The sequence below is a fragment of the Ochotona curzoniae genome, unplaced genomic scaffold (genome assembly GCF_017591425.1).
Source record: "Ochotona curzoniae isolate NIBS_2020 unplaced genomic scaffold, NIBS_Ocur_1.0 scaffold_3208, whole genome shotgun sequence".
Classification (NCBI taxonomy): Eukaryota; Metazoa; Chordata; class Mammalia; order Lagomorpha; family Ochotonidae; genus Ochotona; species Ochotona curzoniae.
In genome coordinates this window covers 55,674,375-55,696,135 of record NW_024467106.1, presented here as the reverse complement: position 1 = coordinate 55,696,135, position 21,761 = coordinate 55,674,375, and the positions used below count along the sequence as shown (strand labels likewise).

General features: G+C 43.8%; 1 protein-coding gene across 2 annotated transcripts in view; it reads right to left on the bottom strand.

The window, feature by feature from the left end:
• Nucleotides 1-15,274: 15,274 nt before the first annotated feature.
• SLC28A3 (solute carrier family 28 member 3) overlaps nucleotides 15,275-21,761 on the bottom strand; it is a 57,263-nt gene continuing 50,776 nt past the window's right edge. The window contains exons 15-18 of one of the 2 annotated variants that reach the window (XM_040962863.1): nucleotides 18,486-18,567; nucleotides 17,682-17,780; nucleotides 17,330-17,450; nucleotides 15,275-16,561 (exon numbers count right to left, since the gene is read on the bottom strand). In XM_040962863.1, coding sequence (XP_040818797.1) covers nucleotides 16,438-16,561; nucleotides 17,330-17,450; nucleotides 17,682-17,780; nucleotides 18,486-18,567 — 426 coding nt within the window. In that variant the 3' untranslated portion in view covers nucleotides 15,275-16,437. The remainder of the gene's footprint in view (nucleotides 16,562-17,329; nucleotides 17,451-17,681; nucleotides 17,781-18,485; nucleotides 18,568-21,761) is intronic. The other variant, XR_005881897.1, reaches the window with a different exon arrangement.

The window sequence follows — 21,761 nt, the reverse complement described above, 5'->3', positions numbered from 1 at the left end:
TCCAATGATGCTAATCCCGATTAGAGATTCCCTTTGTTGAACAGGCACTTGTTTGTGATTGCAGCATGGAAATGAAAGGTGACTGCATGCCTGGGAAGGACACCAATCCTCTCCGTTGAGGGTACTTCCTGAATTTGCACACACAACTTACATTTCCACTAGCCAAATGTTACCCACCTGACTAAGCTCTGAGAACAGCTAGAAAGTCTGGTATCTACATATTTCAGATGAAAATGGGTAGTCTCGGTCATCTCGGAGGAAGGGGCGATGGGCTAATTAAGGAGATAAGGAGCAGGCTATGCTACCGCTGTTTCTGATTTAGATTTCATTATGGATCCTTGCAAAAAGCTCCAGAAAACCATACATACTGGGGGAAGGGTAGTTGCAGGAAATGAATGGATAAGTAAGTTTAAATTGGTAGAGGGAGGACTGGGTCTGTTTAACCTGAACAAAACAGACTCTGGGGTCCCACGAAGTTCTTAACAGTTTCTTTATATCGCAGCTTGCAATGCCCGGATCACTGGAGCCTGAACATGTGATGCTGGTGAGTCGAGCTCTTGTCTCTGTCAGAGTGGCTCGAGCCATGTACACTCATCAGAGCCGAATGCTCAAGAGCGAATAACGTCGCCATGGCTTGAAGTGAATTGTTGTCAACATTATATATGTGTAACACTGCGACTGTCACCTGGTTGGGTGCTCAGTTAGGTAAGCCCTTGATATTGGAAGGCAAAAATAAAAAATCATTATCACTCAATGCATGCAATTTGTTGAGCAAATACCTCTCAAAGACCAGGACTCTTGGGAGAACAAAACAAAAATAATGCCGATAGGACAAAGTCTCCATGCTGTTGGCTGGGGTTGTTGATTTGTTATGAGAATTTTAAGTCAGAAATTGGACTCCAGCAGTAGCTTTCCAACTTCAGCTTCCCTAGAAGTGACCTTAGGGGATGCTGGCGTTGTAGTGCATGGCTGCAATTGCCATATTCCCTAGGAGAGTGTCATTTCAAGACCTAGCTGCTCAGCTCCTGACCCAGCCTTCTCCTAACACACCTGTGTGCTTGGATCCCTGCTACCCATGTGGGAGACCAGGCTGGGGTTCCTGGCTCCTGGCAGGGGTTAGGCCCACCCCTGACTGTTGCAGTCACTTAAGGAAGCGAATGAAGAGATGCAAGATCTCTTTCCCTTCTTTCTATCTCTCTCCTTATTTCCTTCTCAGCCTCTCTGCTTTTCAAATGAATCAATCAATCAATTAATTAATCCTTTTGAAAAGGAAAGAAATGACCTTAGGGATGTAGTTAAAACTACAGATACTGTTGCTCCTTCCTAGAGATTCGAGTTCTATTTATGACTCGGGGATTGTTTGACAAATTTGGATCAGAAAAGACGCTCAATGTATATTGGACTAGCAGGCAGCAGTTGCATGAATTTGAACAGTATTTTAAAATGGAGTTAATGAAATGTTTTCTTAAAAAAGAATGTGAACAAGTCATGAGGAAGCACAGGATTTGTGTTTAATGTTTTATTCTTTGGGTTGCTCTAGGGCCCAACATTTCTCCTTTCCCTTAACTAATATTGATTGTGAAGCAGGGCCCTCAGACCCATTGCACACAGTTCTGTGTGAACTGAAAGGTTAATGATTTGATGAAGGGCTCTCTTAGCAGGCTGGCAGCTCTGGCCACCTGAATACCAGGCACCAATGGACATTCAGCAAACATGCTAAGTTTCCTCTCACCATGGCAACCAGAGCATACTGAGCACTGTCTATCAGTTTCCAGCTTGGCGACTCAGCAGAGTCATAGCAACGGAGCTCGCTGCAGTTGGTTTGGGCTTTTAAATGCCCTGGAAATTGGACTTTCAATCTACAGGTGCTAACTTCTTCCTCTGTGCTGTGTTCTGTGCACATGAAGATGTTTGGGTCCTGGGAGTTAGTGGTCCAAGAAAAACAGGGTGAGAGCACAGATTCTGAGACTTGGGGTGATGCTGCTGGCAGGTTGGTACAAACTGACCTGTCGATTGGCACAGCAGGAAGTGCACGGGATGAGTCTTGGGGGACAGGAAAGAATCACCTTCACACACGGCCTGAAAAACCAGCCAGGCTGGAGGAGAGAGTGTTCTGGGAAAGAACATGATTCAAGGAAACTCAATCATTCTTTACATTTGAATCTTTTGGGGGCTTAGTGAAAGTAGGCTTTTCCCAATATTCTGTTATTTAAAAGTTTTTAACTTGGCAGCCTGAGATTAAAGAGTGAAAATTTCGATTCCACAACTCACATTATTTTTACCTTCCTTATCATATACTTATTAATCTGAATCCCTCAGTGTTTTTGAACTTGGGGAAATAGCTTTGATTTTAATTCCTTTCTGATTCTGGTATTTAATATCCTCTTTTTCTGTCATTCACATGAAGATGGCATCTTTAAGTGATCACAGTGAAGACATGATGGTGATAAACAACAAGTGTTTCAAAAATTGATTTAAAGGAACTTGCCTCGTGGACTGGCAGCTTAAGTGGCTGGTAGTGATACCAGCATCCCATATGGAGTGCTAGTTTGAGTCCTTGCTGTGCCACTTGTGATCCAGCTCCCTGCTAATATACCTGGAAAGTCACTTGAGAAGGTGGTATGAATCCTTGGGCCCTTGCCACCTGCATGGTAGAGTTGGATGCTGCTGCTGGCTACAGGCCGTGGGTGTTCCCTGTGGGATGCGCAAGTGGATGGATGATTTCTCTGTCTCTCCACACTCTCTAGGTCTCTCTGCCTTGCAAAGAAATAAACAAGCCTTTTGTAAAAAATTGCATTTATTGGATATATTATATAACTAACAAGGTGATATTCCTGTTCTTATAGCTTCATTATTTCTCCAAATTAGAAGTAAATATAATTATCCCTCTTGTATTGATAAGGTCCAGAGAAGAGCAATTAAGTCGACTTCAAATCCGGCCTTATCTGAAAGTTAGCTCTAGCAGGTCGGTTTCTGGGAATTAATTCTGTTTTCAAATAGGCAGTGAAGAGCTCACTCAAGCCACTGCAGCTCTACCATCAAGGCCGCTGTGCTTCGGCCTCTGAAATCACTGGGTCCAGAGCGATATGGGATGACTCACCTCAGAGCCGTCGTGGTCTGCGACCACTTCAGGCACCCGCATTTCATTGTTCAAGAGCAAAGCTGACAAAATTGTTGTCCTTGATGAAATTTGCTGACTTATTCAGTGGGTCAAACATCCCACATTGATTTAATTCTTAAGGCCAGTTCTCTGGGAGTAGACATTCAAGCCAGGGATATTCACAGGAATAGACAGGTCAAGCGAATAGAACAGAAAGCCAACGTGTGGAATGTTATTATATGATGCACATGACATTTCAAATGGGGAAAAAAAGAGATAATAACTAGTGCTACAGCCCATCTCACTATATATGTAGACAAATCACAAATTGACCAAAGAATTAAAGTACTTAAAAGAGAAATCATGGCAAGTCTATAAGAAAAAGTTTGAAAATTCCTTAAGATCTGGAAGGCATAATGAAAGAGGCACTGATACACTAATTTCTACATGTACATTTACATTAGAAATTTCTGCATGGCAGAAGAAGAACCAAAGAAAAGTAACAATACCCATGGCAAACTCCAGTTCATGGCACAGAGAAAGGATCATGATCCACAATAGAGAAACAGCATTTATGAATACCTGCGGAAAATGGCAGTGGAGAAACGGGTAGAATCAGTCAACTCCTAGAAAAAGAAGCATGCAAGAGGATGCCTGGCATCATCAAACAAAAGAAATCTAAAATAAATAGCAGGGTAGTACTATTTGTGTTTTGTAAAAATTAATAAAAGTTTGATGAAGCACTGTACTGCGTGTCAGCGGTGGGACTATCCAGCAGTCACATCTCTCTGGACGTGTCCATGCCCTCAGTCTCAGCCAGCTCATGTCAGAAATTCTTCCTATGAGTGTATTTTCATGTATCATGTGAAACATGCAAAGGCTGTTCATTGCAGCATTGTGGGGGAATGAAAAATATGGGATATAGCACAAATACAAGGCCACTTCATACATGACAGTGAGAGTACAGGAAATATACAAACAGTGTCGGACGTCTTTGTGTAGTGATTTGGAAAGAGCAGTAGGACATATTTTATGCCGAAAAGAAAAGAAAGAAGAATGAATTGTGGAAAAGTGAGCCCAGCGGTGCCCTTTGTGGACCTCCACAACTCCCTTCTGGATAAGCTGCAGGCTGAGGAAGCACAGTCCTGGATTCTACATTTCTGAGCACTCTCTGACTACAGAAAACCACGCAGTTGCCTCAGGCCTGTTTGCAGCTGGATTTCTGGGGAGCATGCTTTTGGTCCTCTGTGAACTAGAATTTCTCCTTTTCTCCTGGACAAGGTCTAAGGAGAGTTAAGCATTTGCTTTTGAACTCACTTGTGTCGTACTTGTACTAAATGACTCTGTGTTGAAAGTATAAAGGTCACTGAAAAGGTAAAGAAATCCTGTTTAGTCCCAGTTGTTAATTAAACTATGTAAAACTGGAAGTTTTGCATTGTGGATGTCAGTAGCTAGTGCACGAATCCCTACACAAGGCCAGGCCTGCTATTACACTGCAACTACCTTATTGTCCGCGTGTAGACTCTGGGCTTCTGTTTACTAGCTGTAGACAGAATTTATGTCAGAAATATTTTGTCTACTCAATGATGTTTGAGCTTTTCTCAGAGGCTGCGTGTAGGATAGGAAACATGCTATCAAACGCAAATCTCTCTGGTCTTCTTCGTTTTGGGTAGCACCATTCGTTTTCCATTGTTGTAACAAAATGACTGACTCTGAATACTGATTAAAGAAAAGAGGTTTCCTTAGCTCTCAGTTCTAGAATTCAAGGGCTTGGCACCAGTGGCAGCTCAGCTCTGATGAGACGCTGATGGCTGAGGGCATCACAGTGGCAGGAGTGAGTGTGTGGAGGAAGAAATGCCAAGTGCAACAGGAAGCCATAGGGGGTCGACACCAAAATGGTTTGGAGGGGAGAATAAGAGTGAGAGAAGTGGTTCTGATAGCAGAATCTGTGGGGGCAATGTGGGCTCACCCCTGTGGAACTGTCATCTCTGCTGGCATGCCCAAGAACTATGGATGGGGTCAGATCTTGCTCGGGAGCTAAGGGGGCACCCCAGCTGGGTTGGGGTTCTCGCTGGTGAGAATGAGAATAGGGCTGAGGGCAGCAGGCCTGGTGGTACCTGGCTACAGCCTGCACTGGAGTGGTTGTGTGCTTGGACGGTAGAGCAACAGATTGGGCTTGACTCCAGCCCCCACAGGTACTCATGAGAGCCAGGTTGGGTGTAAAACAGGCCGGACTAGGTCTTGACTCCTGCTGAACTACATGAAAGTTGTGTCTGGGCGTGGACCAGGTAGTGCTGGGTTGCAACAACCAACAACAAGAACCAGAATAGGTGTGGCTGGTTAAGCAAGGGTACTGTTCTAGTCAGGACAGGAGGCTGACAAAGTCAACCTCGGTCAACGACCCACTGGTGTGCGAGAGAACTGCCACTGGGAGAAGACTCGATGGAGGAACTTGGGAAACTCCCTCATTGGAATGCAGTCCCTGTAGGCGAGTGCAAGAAGCAAGGCAAGGAGCAGCCCAGACCATGCCAGGTTACAGTACTCGCCTGCATTCATGTGTGTCAGGTTTGGGGAAGATCATTTGGGGCCAGCATATAACATCCAGTGGCAGATTTGAGATCCAGGGCAGGGCAGGGGGCAGGAGGAGCCAGGTCAGGCTGCAACACCAGCTAGTTCACATTAGGACCAGGATAACAATCAGGCTGGGCTGGGACAGGCTACAGCACCACCAACAGGAGTGGAACAAGGGGCAAACTAGGCTAGTCTGTGCAATAAGACTGTGGACACTGAGGTGAGGTGAGTCATGCCAGCCTGGGCCCAGCAGGGGCTGGGTACGTGAATCCCAGGGACAGGAGATCTGTCAGGGCTTGAGTAGCTTGGCTCAGGTCATTGGGCCCACCTGTGTGGAGGGGAAAGGGTTCCTGAACACTGGGGACAGGAGCATTGGTGAGTTGATTGGCCCAGATCCTGGGGCCTGCCTTATAGGTGTTGGTTTCGTGAACCTTTGGGGTCGGGGATTTGGTGGGGCTTGGGTTTCCTGGCCTGGGTCCTACGCCTACAAGATGGGTGTCAGGTTCGTGAGCTCCAGGGGTGGAGGATCTGGCGATGATTGGGACACCTGGCTTAGGTACTAGGACTCGCCTACAAGAACATGCCCTACTTAATAAAAAAGGCGGAGCAGTGGGCACTGGCCCTGTTGTAAAAGGAGAATATGGCAGCACATTTGGTGCTGTAGCAGAAGAACAGAACAAACTGGACAACCACACCAAATGAACAATGATAGCAAAAAATCTCAGTGAATGGAGCCAATAGACATTGGGAAGGTGACATCATCCTTGATTTGGTGAAATTGGCAGCATTTCAGAATTATCCAAGCCACTTGGACAGAACCCTCAGAATATGTACACATTGAGACTCTGGGTTGATATGAGGTGGTGATTCCTCATCCCTGGGTACTGGGATGTATGGAAAATTGTGAGTGGCTTCCCTCTTTGTCTATCCCCTTCTCCCAGGAACAACAAGAAGAAATAGCAAATTTGGAAGCAATGAATTCACCCAATTTTCCCTAAACCTTGACCTTCCCCACCCTGATCAAACATGTAATCATTATTAAATAATAATAATAATAAAAAGAATTATGTTAATATCCTCTGAAGGTACATCTCCAATGACCTAAGGACCTCCCATCAGATTCTTCCTCTTCAAGCTCCTAACACATCCCAAGTTGATCACTGGGAACCATCCTTCTAGCACTCCAACCCTTGTGGGAAAACCACATGCCAACAGAGCACGTGGCCTGCAAGAAATTAATCATGCGTTTGTGCAAAGATTGAACTATATCTCTTATTGCACTTTTTTTTACTAATTATGAAAAATAAGAAGCATCCAACTTAGTAAATAAGTTAAATTGTGGCACGTTGGTATTGGGGTGTTTTCAACTGTCTGAAGCTAAGGAAACAGTACGAGTGTGCAGGTGTGAGCCACACACAGGAGGGTTTGCTTCCAACTGTGCCTTCTTTCTTGCTTGGTCTTTACCTTTTGTTTTTCTCAGGGGTTTGGCAGATTGTTGATTTCTGGCCACAAACTGGAAGGATGGTGGTGACTGAAACTCCAAGGGAAGTAAGAGAGAAGCCAGAGTGCCATGAGGTCTCACTCACGGTGGAATGAAGTGTTGATGAGCTGCTGTCTGGGCTCCTAGTGACACTTTCCTGCATTTTGAGAAAAATCACTTGGCCCTGGTAAAATTAAGAGTGGCATTAGCAATTGACCTCATATAACTACAGGACAGGAACATGCATGGGGGACGGGGAGAGTGGGAAGAAAGAAGAAACGTGAAAATAAAACTTGGTTGTCTGAAAATATTGCAGGAAAGCCTGCTGCACCTGCGTGGTCAACTCGCCAAGTTCAGATTTTTCCTCAAGTTGCTTGCTTGCAAGTTACAGAAACTGCTTCATCCACTGAAAACTGTGTCGCTCGGTTGTCACAATACAGTTAATCCTATTTCTGGGAAAGGCTGGCCAGTTCTGGAAAACACTTCTAACTCTTATTCAAATTCATTTAGCCAACGCCACCTGCAGCCTGTTGGGACGGGAACATCGCAAACATTTGAGAGCCGTTTCCTCCCTCTGACCAGGCGATCGTCAACGTCTGGGCACGATAAACAATAATCCAGAAAGCCAAGGCTTGCGCCGCTGCTGAAACCACAGGGAACCATAGCAAAGGAAACAATATGTTCCTGGGGACTCTGGAGGGGTCCTCCTCCCTCGGCGAGGGCGACTTGAGCCCTGTTTCCATAGTGACTGCCCATGGCGTCTCCGCGTGCCAGCCAAAAGTGCAGAACACCTTGTGCTGGCGCAGGGTTGCAGCTGGAAGGGTTTCTTCTCTCTCAAAAGCGGTTGAAGCGTTCAGAAAGAACCCAATCAGAATTCCACTTCAGGCTGGTGGAGAGGGGACTCTTTTATGTTCCTCCTGATGACATGAGGATGAAATTGATTTCCTAAATGCCTCCTCTTCCCTCTTATCCGTAATACCAAAGACACACTCTGGAGGAACTTTACTCTGGCTTTAGATGTGAAAATTGTGTAGACATCTGGATAATTTCCCCCAGAAATCGGTAGAGAGTCTGTGGGTGTCAGGGAGAAGAAGGCAGAGATGTGGGCCCTGGGGCTGGTCACCCCCAGTCCCTGGTGCTGTCCCCTCTGTGTCAAGTGATGGCATGTTGTCGCTACCTCTTTTCAGGGTAGCTTTTCAAAGATGTGTCATTGCATATGTCATATTTGTCATAGAAACATATAATCTTGAAAAGGAAAACACAGGGCCAGCCTGAACTATGGTATAGTCAGAGGATGGGGCACGACTCAGCAATGAAGGCAGAGCGACCTACCTGAGCAGAAATGAAAGAACATGCTTTGTGTAATTCCTCCTATGTGAGGTTATTTCTGAATCATTTCCTGAGGGAGGGAAAAAAAAAATCAAGTAGACTTGGGGATGAGTTCGATACCAACAAATTCTCTAAGATGAGGGAAATGAGCTCCACTGAACTGGAAGTGATAGTCCCATAACTAGATAGGTTTGTCAAACTGTACATTAGAATCTGCATCTGATGGACTCATAAATTCCATCTTACTGATAACAAGGAATGTATCTTGTAAAGTCTCTGTGAAGCATCCTTTTAAGTAAGTTTTAAAAAAATATTCATTTTTTTTTTAACCTGAAAGTTACAGTTGCAAAGACAGAAAGAAAGAAAGGGTGAGATACAGAGAAATCTCTCGTCTAGTGGATTACTCCCACATGGATGCAAGAGTTGAGGCAGGACCAGGCAAAACCTGGGAACCTGGGACTCCTCTAAATCTCCCATTTGGTTGGCAGGGACCCAAGCACTTAGATGTCAGCCGGGAGCTGGATCACAAGTGGAGCAGCTGGGACTCAAACCAGTACCCACAGGGGATTGCTGGTGTCAGAAGGCCTTGGCTTAACCTGCTGTGCCACAATGCTGACCCCTAAGTTATTTACGTGAATTATTTGATTCTGATAAAAATGGCAGAGATGCTGTTCATTTTTTCTCTTTAAGATGGGAAAACTGAGACTTGGGGGTTTCATACATTTTCAAGGTAACGGAGCCTAGTGACTGGTGATGCCAAGGCTTGCACCCTACGAGTCAGCCCTAGGGTTGGATTCTTGGATTCTGAGCCTACACTTTCTTTCCTGCTGGAAGTAGCCGCCAGTTTGCTCAGTTTCCTTTAAAAATTTTAAAGATATATTAGCAGAGCAATTACTTGTGTTAAGGGGCAAGAATCCGGCTATTTAAGCTATACTTATTTGTGTTGGGTATTCGCTTGCTTTAACAATTCCATTTAGTTTCAGTGTAGTCAAGACTACTCAGCTGTAGACTTACTTTGTAGATGGGGAAGTAGGCGGGGCTCCAGCTCTTGCTTTGCCACTCATTATACAAGCAATGGCATTTCAAACCCAAAGAGGCAGCAAGTCCTAGCAGTCCTCTATAGAAACAGCTCAAGGGCCAATGGAAAATAAAATCTCAGTGAGTCGAGCAGGCAGTATGGAGGCTCATCCAGGGCCATCACTTGTGAAGCGTTCTTCCCGTGGGAGTTCTAATTGAGCTTCCTTCATCTTAAGTGGAGAAATTAAGCAATAAGTTCTGGTGGTTAAGGCTAGTTTACTAACATGGGCACTCTCTCTGGGGATTAATTACCTTACCATTTCAAAGTTAGACTAATGCCTCTGGGTACCATTGTGTTCTTTTTTTTTAAGATTTATTTTTATTTTATTTATTTTTTAAAGATTTATTTTTATCACAAAATCAGATATACAGAGAGGAGGAGAGACAGAGAAGATCTTCCGTCCAATGATTCACTCCCCAAGTGACCGCAATGACCGGTGTTGCCATGATCTGAAGCCAGGAGCTCAGAGCTTCTTCCGGGTCTCCCATCAGAGTGCAGGGTCCCAAGACTTTGGATCATCCTCGACTGCTTTTCCAGGTCACAAATAGGGAGCTGGATGGGAAGCAGGGCTGCCAGGATTAGAACTGGTGCCCGTATGGGCTCCTGGCATGTGCAAGGAGAGGACTTCAGCCGCTAGGCTATAACGCCAGGCACATCATGTTCCTTTTTAATATTTTTAAAAGTGAATTTGTGCTGCTAGGCACCACCATGAACTTTGTGTAGAGGGTAAAGAAATGTTTTGAGACTTTTAAATTTCTAATAAAAGCAATTTTTAAAAATAAAGTTTTGAATATCTAAAGAAAGAAAATCACCATTTTTCTGATTTGGCCAAAAAGGAACGGATTAGGTAAGAATAATCCAGACATCAGATTTTAAAGAAGAATCATCTAATATAGGAGTTACAACTCACTGTATTGTGACTGATAGAGAAAAGTGAACAGGGACATCTAAGTATTAACTACGACCATGCAGGGGGACACTGAAGATGAGAGGAAGATTTCTAATTCTTCCATTGTACAACTGTACATTATGTGCATTTTCATGACTATTATACTTTGTGATAAGATTTTATAGCAGTGATCCAATGAACTGTCCTTGCACGAAGGGAAGGTTAGCTACTTTGTAGCCTTCCTTCACTCATCTATTGACTGAATGAGCAATAAGTGAGTGTCTACTTGATGCCAGGTACTAGTTATGGACATACCCATGTCAGACAGACAACTGGGCCAGTGGGGAAATAAGTACCCTACAGCTGCAGAGGTGTCTAGCAGATCAGGAGCGCTTGCCCAAATCTGCTTTTAACCAGAGTGATCCGTGGGCTTGATGGTTCTAGCTGACTAGGGAGTGAGAGGAGATAAGCTCGTCCGATCCGAATGACCTACGGTTCTTTTGTCCCATATTTAAATATATTTTCATTGATTTGGCAGAGGGAGATTCACACACCAAGAAAGAGGTACCAAAAGAGAAAGATCTACTGCCTCACTCTCTGAAAATGCCCGCAGCAGCTGGAGCTGGGTCAGACACATCAGGAGCTTGCATTTCAGAGTCTCCCATGTGGGTGGCAGGGACCCAGGGACTTGCAGCAGCCCCTGCTGCCTCCCGGAGTGCTCATTAACAGGCAGCTGAAATGGAAACAGATGAACCAGAGCATGATATAGGATGTGGACCTCGCAAGCAGTGTCTGAGTCACTGTGACAAACATATGCCCCCAAATATTCCTATTCTAGGAATTCTACTGGAGCCGTGGCCAGCATGTGGAAGATACAGATCCCAGGCCAGCATGGTCGTCTGGTTTGTAAAACATCTATTATTTTCCTAATCTCAGTTTCTCATGGGAAACTTGTTGTGAGCTACCAGCGGATTACATTTCCAGGGTCTTATTTGAGCCCTGTTCTGTGTTGCACAACTACAACACAGCTACAATAACTTATGCCAGAGACTGTCTTCTTATTTGCAAAACGCACAATGAATAGGAAGGGATGACATGATGTAGATCTATTTTTTAATTTCCAGGGTTTCTGAAATTAAAAATACCAAGTAGCTCAACTATTTTTTTTTTAAAAAAGATTTTATTTATTTATGTGAGAGGCAGAGTTACACAGAGAAAAAGGGAGGAGAGATGGGGGTGGTGGGAGAGAGAGATTTTTCATCTGCTGGTTCATTCTCCAAATGACCTCAACAGCCGGGACTGGGCCAGGCAGTTGCCAGGAGCCTGGAACTCCATCCAGGTCTCCAAGCACCTGGTCATCTGCTGCTTTCTCAGATGCCTCAGCAGGGAGCCGGGTTGGAGGTGGAGCAGCAGGAACTTGACCTGATGTTTATGTGGAATGTTGAGGTTGCAAGAGGCTGCTTAACCTATGCTAGCTCAGCCCTCTGTACCACACACTGCCAGCAATGCCCAGTGTTGGAAATATTTACGGCACATCAAAAGGCAGTCAGAACAAGTATGTAATAAAAATGAGAAATATGTATTTGGTACCAAGTCCTTTTACTGTTTTGAAAGGCAGAAAAAGATGGCTAAGGACATACTTTGCCTCTTGTCTTAGCCACAACTTTAAAGAACAGGCTGTACAAAGTAACCTTTCTTGGGAACATATGGTTCATTAGCACTGTATGGTGCACCTGTGCCAGACACCGTTCTTCCTTAAGTCCCTTGTTCCAGCTTGTTTAAAATGTGACTGCTTGCCTCCCTGTCCCCCTCGTCCTTCCCTCCAGTACATTCAGGCTGGTTTAATGCTTCCTGGCACACTGTGTCCTTGTTGGCCTTCAATACCTGCTTTACAAGCATGCCTGATTTTTGAAATTGTTCTGTAATTGGAAATCAGCCTCACCGGGCAGGTGCACATCTTAAGCTCTTCACAGTGCCCTACCAGCCTAATTAAACCACAGAAAAATAAAAGCAATTAAGTAGCAGCATTTGCGAAATGATTGCTTGTTAGTAATCTGCATAGTTACAGAGACCTTGTCACTCAGACCTAGCTGCTTGGATATGTTGGCTTAACCAAGGGAAGACAAAAAATTCAAAGGAAATTTTCCTAGTCGTGACTCTGTTCCTGGCGGATACCCTGTTAGACCCTTTTTTGGGTCTGAAAATTTATTTGCAAAACCATTCTGTCTGTACTGAGAAGAGGAAAAACCACCCTCCCCTACTTACATCTTTTTACAAATCAATGCAAAACAGCAAGGGCACTAAGAAGTAATAAAGCAAACTTCCATTTTTACTAGAAGTAGCAAGCATGTTATGGAATCACAGTTCTGCTCATGAAAAGGGTTGCCATATTAGTGAACACTATAGAGATGTGAAGACACAATCGTTTGAATCTCACAAGCAGACTATGCAGAATGTAGAATTCTCCCAAGTAAATGTCACAAGTTACATAGGATTGACTGAGGCATCAGACAACAGCTGTGGAAGCAGACAAGCAGCACCTCCCACTAACCTATGGGAAACAAGCATCTCTACAACTTGGGTGTCTGCTGCACCAGGCACCCTCAACTTCATCAGGTGGTTCCACTAATATCATCCAATCACTTGCTGGTTCTTAGTCTTGCTATCCTGTCTCATAGCATGGTTCAGCAGCTAACACTACCCTTTTCTGCTTAAGAATGGACAGCATTGAAAAGGAAACAAGACCTAGGTGAATATGGGGAGCCTTCAGAAGAAATGACAAGCATATGCACATGGATAGACTAGTAAAGCATATTAGAACGAGCCACCAAAGCAAGTGAAAATTAAGGCCAAAAGTAATCTGTGAGTAGACATTTGGGCCAGTCGTGAAAATGCTGCTTGAGCCACCAGCATCCCATATCACAGTGTCCGCGCTTCAGTCCTGACTGCTTCTCATCCAACTTCCTGCATGAGGCAGCAAGTGATGGCTCGAGTACTTGGGTCCCTGCCTCTTATATGGAGACCTGGATGAAGTTCTGGACTCCTGGTTTTAACCCGCCCAGCCCTGACTCCTGAGGAAACTTACGGGAAGTGAACAAGTGGATCAAAGTTCTCTGTTTCTGCCTCTCAAATCAGTAAAAATATGTGAAGAAGTTATAAAAGGTAATGTGACGTAATGCGATAATATAAAAATGTAGGTAAGCTTCAATTTACCTGGGAAATCACCCTGTAGAACTGCTGTGTCCATTATGAAAGTCACTAATACTTGAAGTGTGGTAGAATGGAGCAAGTAAAACTTTAACTTAAAAACTGAAGCTTTTTTCAACTACCGAAAAAAATTTAAAGCATGTTTAGAATAATCCAAGATTGCACATTAACTTTTCAATTTTAAATTTTTTGAAATCTAAAATAATAAAAAATTTCCAGCAAAAATTTAGTGTCCAGAGACAGATGTGATGTAACAGGTTAATCCACTGTCTGGAATGCCTGCATCCCATATTGGAGTGCTGGTTTGATTTCTGAGCACTCTATATCTGATCCAACTTTCCTGTAGTGCCTTATGGGAGGCAACAAATGATGGCTTTCTTACTTGTGCAGCTGCCACAAATATAGGAGTTGTGGATGGAGTGACTGGATCCCAACTTCAACCTGGCCGAGCCCTGACTGTTGAGTGTCTATAGAGTCAACTAGAAGACAGAAGTCACCTCTCTCTCACTCTGCCTCTTGATTAGATGCAAGTAAGTAAGTGGATATTCAAAGTGCTTGAATTGACATACGCAAATTGCATTTTGAAGATTTGGTTTGAACCTCTGAGTTTGCTGTATATGTTGAGTGTGGGGGCATTTAGGGGCAGGGAAGTGGAGGAGAAACATCTGGCTCCCACAACCCAGCACATATATTATCTTACTTATGTGAAAAGGAACATGTATGCTGTTGTACACACAAAATAGGGGGAAAGGAAGGGCTTAGGATTGAACCAGAAGTAACAATTTGTAGAAATGTCTTCAAAGAAGAAATGTGAATATGTAATGTGCTATGTAAATAGACAAATGCCTACATTACAAAATAGGGAAGGATGAATAGTCTATGCTTCTCAGTCAACTGGCAATGATAATCTGAGGGGTGTGGTACTAGAAAAAGAGCCAGGGTGAACAGGATGGGGAAAAAGATGTTTAGCCATGCATGAACATGTATGAACATATGTGTAGACAATAATCTTTATTATAAACAAATATGACATTTTATAAAACAAGAAGTAAACTTAATAGGACAGTGAAAATCAAGATGGTAGAATAGGGAAGGACATGTTTAAACAGACGGAGAAATATTAGCCAGTGTGAAGCAGAGAGGGCACATTCCAGGAAATAGAAGAGGACAGAATAACTGTAGAGAGGTACCTGGAAACTGACAGACACAGAGGAAAGCAATGTACACAACAGTGTGGTGTTGCAGTGACTGATATCCCAGTGGCATTCAGCCAACTGCAATCTGAACTCCACCAGCAGCCAGAACTACACCAGCAACAAGGTGGGAAGGGATATTTACCTGGAGCTCCAGAGGTGACCCCAGGCAAAGAACTGCCCGTCCTGCTAGTCTGTTTGATCTGACTAAGAGCAGAGACAGAGCGGCAGGTCCCATTCGGGAGGTGCAGTAACAGGATGGATTTCATAGCCCAGTCCACCTCCTAGAGCAGAATTAGGTGCCATTTTGTTTAAAGAGGCGAAGGCTATAGAGCAGGACTGTGCATGCATGGAGCTGGGAGTGAACTCATTTCTGGCTCAGTGAATATAAATTATTTAAGATATTTTGAAACTCTTTTTTCCAGAGGTTTTGTTTTGTTTTTGACTTGTGAATCACCTTTGGAAGTTATAATGATAACTATCATGCAGTTTAGTGCTAATGCCTAACTTGGTTAATGGAAAGTTCCAGAACTCAGGCAGGATTTACCTTGCCTTCTCAGCTCACCCTTTCATGACTATTGGACTGAAGAGTTGCTATGTTCTGTTCTTGTATCAGAAATATTACAAAGTTTGGACATTAGTGATCCTACATTTATGCCCTATAAAGTTGACTCTTGGAGAGGAACATAGATATCATGCCTCATTGTGGTATAGCATGCAGTTCCTGCAAAATAATTTAAACTCACTGACTGTGCTTGTCATAGCACTTGCTTGGTCAATGGGATGTAGAGAAATCAGAGGGTGTTACTTCCTGGATGACGTTTTAAGAACTAAGATGTCCTCTATCTTTCTCTACCTTTTCTCTTAAGACCAACATGCAGTACAACCAAAGTTGAACATTACAAACATGTAATGGGATTGAAAAGGAAATTGGTAAGGTACTAAGGTTTTGGGGTTGTGTGTTACTGCAGAGTCATTTAGCTCAAGCTGACTGCTACAACTCAGTAAGGAAAGGGAGTTTAAATCCTTGTTCTGGCATAGCATATGTGATCTGGTGAAACCCCAAATGTCTATGAGTAGATGATTGATATTCAGTCTTTCTCCATGTGACATGTGAGTTCAAGCTATTTCAGATAAACGAGGGTGGCTGTACAGTGGACTCCCCTGAGATTTGATTAAAACATGTCATGTAGAGGGTTTACTTAACAGCAATCCAGAAGACTACAAGGACGTGGCTGAATCATAGCCCAATCGTGATGAGGCATGATTTGTATTGTCATGAAATGCTTTGAAAATCTAAGCTAAGAAAATCTTGTTGGAACTGGAGATGATGCTTCATTTTAGGATATCAAAGTGGTTTCTCAGGAGGGAAAGGATCGCCTGGGGACATGGCATGCAGACAGTGGAGAAGGGGAGGAGGAAGATTCTGTTGTTCTGAAGGATTTGCTCTTTTTTTTTCTTCTTTCCGGGAAGTAAAACCGATTCCACCATGGGGGTATCAATTCAGGCACAGCTTTTCCCACTTTTTTTCAACTCCAAAGTAGAAATTCAGCACCAGTACTCAAAGTTCTGTTGGAGAATTATCTGAGCTCAAAAAGTATTATGGATCCAACTGCAGTTAAATGCTGATGGCTTCAATTTGCAGCAGCCCTTCAAGGCAAACAGGCTAGAGTTTCCTCCTGGAATGACGTCACCAGGTCCCTTGGCAACAGTGCTGGTGGAAAATGGAATGAAACAGTGAAGCCTTGGATGGTGCAAACAATAGGTAGCTAGAAGCAGCCACATTAAAAATAGCACGGAGCAGGAAGCTGCCTTTTCTCCTTCACATTTTGGTTAGGACCAGGACAGAGGAATCAGGGAATTAACTTTGGATGGCCTCAAGGGTACTTCCTATTTCCTTTGGAATAGAGAGGACAGAACCAATCCTGAATGTTAATGGAGGTATCTAGGGTAGGAGTAATGGTTTTGCACATAGAACTCTGCACAGTGAGGGTGGTGGCATGGGTAGCCTCTGATCCACTGTAGCCCATCACCATTTGTCAGGACCGTCTTGAGCTCCTTGAAAAAGAAAGGGAGGCCATGGAGGGTAGCCATGGAGGACATGGTCTTTGTGGATAGGTTTACTTCAAGTATGCTTCACTCATTTTGCTTGAGTAGACACGGCCTCCCTAAGCTTCTATTTTATCAAATACAAAAAAGTGCTGTGAAGTTCAACTTTCTGATGCTTGCAAGGTTAAGTGACTTCATTCACACAAAGTGTCTAATGAATGACTGGATACATACTAAGTACCTGAGCAGCACTAGTGAGTATTACAATTCCTCATTTTGTCAGGGAAAAGTCAAAGTGAAAGGGGGTTAGAGCAGCAGTACATGTTCTTACTTAAGTAAGAGATATACAGCTATACAAATAAATAATTGGGGTCTTGAGGCCTGATTTGATTATTGATGGAGTGTAAAGAAGTTGTGATCAGGAGTAGAATACCTGTTCCATAGACTTTGGCAACAGGGGAGCACTTCAGTTATGTTGCTGGGTAAACTGGAGTTGAAGGCATTCTGTAAAACGTGCTGGCAGTTGACGTCCACAGGAGTGGCAGACAGTATGCCTAATAGTAGGAGACAATGCCAATTGTTTCCATGATCAGTGAAGTCATTGAATCCTCTTACCCTACCTCCTCCACCCCACTTCACCCATTTAACCTCACAATATGCTGCACAGCAGTCCTGATCAGCTCTCTACAACAGCTTATTCCCAAATGCAGGTGGGAGACCCTGTCTACCCCCACTGAAAGTTGCCATCCCATAGGCATCCAGGATACCAAAGAAGGACGAAGTACCTGCAACACAGGCAGTCATGAAGCAGGAGATGGTTCCTGCGATCAGAGCTCTCACTGCCCCCGCAGTGATGTCACACTTTCTGGATGGAGCCATGGATGCTGGGAGACATGGGAGGAGAGATGTGAGAGTGATATCAAGGCTGTTGATTAGAAACCCAAATTTTCAACCTCTGAAAACAATTCTGGGGTTGAGGTCTCAGATCAGCTTGCTATCTGTACAGATTTTTGTTTGTTTTTAAGTACAAGGTCAAGGGCTGAGTGATAAGCTCGATATTCAAAAAGTTGCCTATTATGGGGGAAAGGAAAGAGACTTCCACCCCTAAAAATCTCAGAGGTTTCTGGTCTCTGATAACAGTCTTGAGTTTCATCCAAAGGGCTCAACGTGTGCTTAGAGCACATCAAAGTAGATGAGTTGCAAGAAGAGATCATCTAATGATAGGAACTCCAACCCAACTGCCACCCAACACTTTCATGACATGGCAGACATCACACATGCATCATGACAGCTTCCCATTGTTCTTCACAGTCTTTCTTCAGCGGAGCACTATGAAGAATGCAAAGTGAGCCCTCTCAGTCAATTCTGGACTGAGAGAAGCAGCTGCACATTGGACCTGATCTTTCCTGAGTTAGCTTGGTGTTGGCTGAGTATATGAAAGTAGTTTTGCTAAGTACAGACAAAAACAGACCCCAGAGGATTTGCTACTGTGGCACGGACTTTCTGTCTTGACATGAACAATGTTATAGAGGGAGATTCCAAGCCTGCTCATGTCACCTATGTTGTTGCAGAATATTCTGCTCACTTACTGAGTCCACCAATTACTATTCCCAGTGAACCGATATTGGAGAAACCACAGAGGGCGTAAGTGGCAATGGTCTCGGCACGAATCTACAAGGAAGCACAGAGACTTATTCAGGATCTGACCCAGTTTAGTAGATCAGATACCTGTGTAAACTTCAGTTTTCAACTACAACATCAATATTGGCAAGTAAATGCATAGTGCAGAATATGAAATTGAGCCCGGTACTTCTGGGTTTTGTGTGCCACCATCCTTTGAACTTCGAGAGGTACAAGGCTGGAAGGTGCTGCGTGGATTCAGAGACTCCCTGTAAAGGACTTGGCATTGTTATTCTTGACTGCTGCACTTCATGCTTCCTACTCATTGGGAATTGCTAGACAACCTAGCTTCTTACTATAATGTGCTAAACTACCAACTGTTAAAGATCCAAAATTGGCCCTGGAAAATACTAATAATTCATTTATTTCACAGTGAACTTATTTTGAGTGCATCAAGAACCATTATAATTAACACAAAGGCAAAATCTGAAGGGAAAAGGGATGGAGGACAGAAGAAATTTATCATCTACCCCAGCCATGTTTTGGCAGTGAAAATCTGGCAAAGGGAGACTCTAAGGTGAACTATGTCAGCCAGTGGATTCTGGAGAGATTTCATCATGCTTGGAATGGTGAGATTGGCAGCAATTCAGAACTGTTGAACTTTCGAAACCATTTGAGCAGTGCCCTTGGAGTATGCCACACATCGGGAACCTTGGGATGGTTGGGAGGCTGGGTGGGGTTTCTCGCTTTGTCTCTCCCCTTCCCCCAGATACAGGAAGGAAGGAAGGGGGAGAATTTGTGAAGAATGGTCTTGCCCACTTTCTTGTAGTCCTTGACCCTTTGAGCCCTAATCAACTATGTAAAGATTATCAAAATAAAATAATAATTTAAAAATGGATGAAGAAATTTGGATACCTCACAAAAGATATGGAAATGTTCAAAAGGGCAGACATTCTGCCCTGTGGTTAAATTCCCCATGTCCTACATTGGGATATCTGTGTATCTTACACATCTCTGGCTCCTGATTCCAGGTACCTGGGAGGTAGCAACAATGGCTCAACTAACTGGGTTCCTTCACCTACTCAGGAAGTCTGGATTGAGTTCCCAGCTTCAAGGTTTGGCCTCTGCTCAATACCAGCCATTACAGGCTGCTTTGGGGAAAAGGCTAGTGGATAGAAATCATCTCTCAATAAATAAATGATTTCCAAAATGCATTTTAAAAAGAAGACATTCAATAGCACCTGGCAAGGTGTTCAACATCATTAGTCAACAGGGAAATGCAAATTAAAATCTGCAATATGTTGCCATTATATACATCCACCCAATAGTAAGACTTAAAGATTGTCAATATTAAGTGTTGGCAAGAAATACCTGGATATTGCTGTGAGGAATGTACAGTGACACAATCTACTTGTAGAGCAGCGTGGTGTTCCTTACCAAGTTAATGCCCACTGCCTGCATGACCCGGCAATTTTCCACAAGTGAAATAAAACTGGTAGCCCAGATAGACTGTGTAACAATATTATAGCAGTGTTATTCATAATAGTTCCATGCTAAAACAACTGAAATATCCTTCAAAAGATAAATGAACACATTGGTGAGGTTCATAACAGAGTATTCTGTGAAAAACAGTAAATGGCACATAAAGCAAAGTATGAGTGAATTTACATGAAACTCTGGAATATGCAAGAATGATTTACAGCAAAAGAAAGATCACTGGTTGCGTGGGACCAGTGTTTTTGGGTTGCAGACTACAGTAGCTCACAAATCATTTTTAGGCATGATGGGAAATGTACGTCTTGACGGTGGTCATGGCTCCATAGGACACATCGAAAATGGGTCCTTCATGTTCTATGCAAATTGTAACACAGCGTAAAGGAATTAATAAAAGGAGTCACTTATTTATTTATTTTTTTAAGGAACTCAGTTCATAGGAGCTTCCTGTCCTTGTCTGTCCCTGCTGAGTGCTTGCTGTACCTCCACTCTGACCACCTCAGGGGACTGTTAGGATGCCCACCTGGAAGTGAGAGAGTGAGTGGGCCCATTGTAGGCAATGAAAACATGGAAATGAATTTATAAAGCATGCACATGGTTCTCTGGCTCTAGCCCCAAGCTCAGGAGTGCTGCTTCGGCCAGGTAACACTTCATCGGTTTGGCGGACTGACTCAGGGAAGCTCCAAAGAGTCAGAGTAGGCCTTCTAATGCATCGGATGCACAGCTCATCTGGCAAAACAACCCTTGCTATTGGGGCAATCATTTTCTTTTCCAATGTTCTGAAAAAAGAAAATCCATACTTTGGTTTTAAGAACAAACCAAGCAAATTGTACATTCAAAAGGAGCAGTGCCTTTTGTCCTTTGGCTAACTGAATTCTTTGAAAGCTCACATGAAGGCTCAAGTGGTCAAGGTATTTTTTTTTTTTTACCCGAAGGCTTCTCTTCTCTCTCATGGTTTCTGAGAACTCTTTTGCTGATGTTTTCCCATCAGCTGTATAGAGCAGGGAGGGAGAGATACTTCAAGTATTTGTGCAGTTTACTGTTCAAGGAGAAGCTCCTCTTGTCTGCTGTTCTGTCCAGTGTTTGTCACTGAGTTCAAATGGCTACAGCATCAGGCATGCACATTAAGAGACTACAGCGAGAAAGATGGCAGAAGCGGCTTAAGTTGTTTCTTCTTGGGCCTGCATGATAGTTTAGTGGCTAAATCGTAACCCAGCTGCTCCACTTCCCATCCTGGCTTGTGGCCTGGGAAAGTAGCAGAAGATGGCTCAAGTCCTTGGGATCCTGCACCTGTGTGGGCGACCTGGAGGAAGCTCCTGGCTCCTGGCTTGGATCTGCTGAGCTCCGGCCTTTGTGGACACTTGGGGAGTGAACCAGTGGAAGGATGATATTTCTCTGTGTAACTCCTTCTCTCTGTATATCTGCTTTTCCAATACAAAAAATTTAAAAATCTTAAGGGCCCAGGGTGATAGCCTAGTGCTTAAAGTTCTCTCTTTGCATGCCCAGGATCCCATCTGGGCGCCGGTTTTAATCCCAGCGGCACCACTTCCCATCCAGCTCCCTGCTTTTGGCCTGAGAAAGCAATTGAGGACATCCTAAAGCCTTGGGACCCTGCACCCATGTGGAAGACCGGGAAGTGGCTCTGGGCTCTTGGCTTCAGATCAGCACAGCTCTGGCTGTTACAGCTGCTTGGGGAGTGAATCATCAGACTGAAGAACTTCCTCATTGTCTCTCTTCTCTATATATCTGAC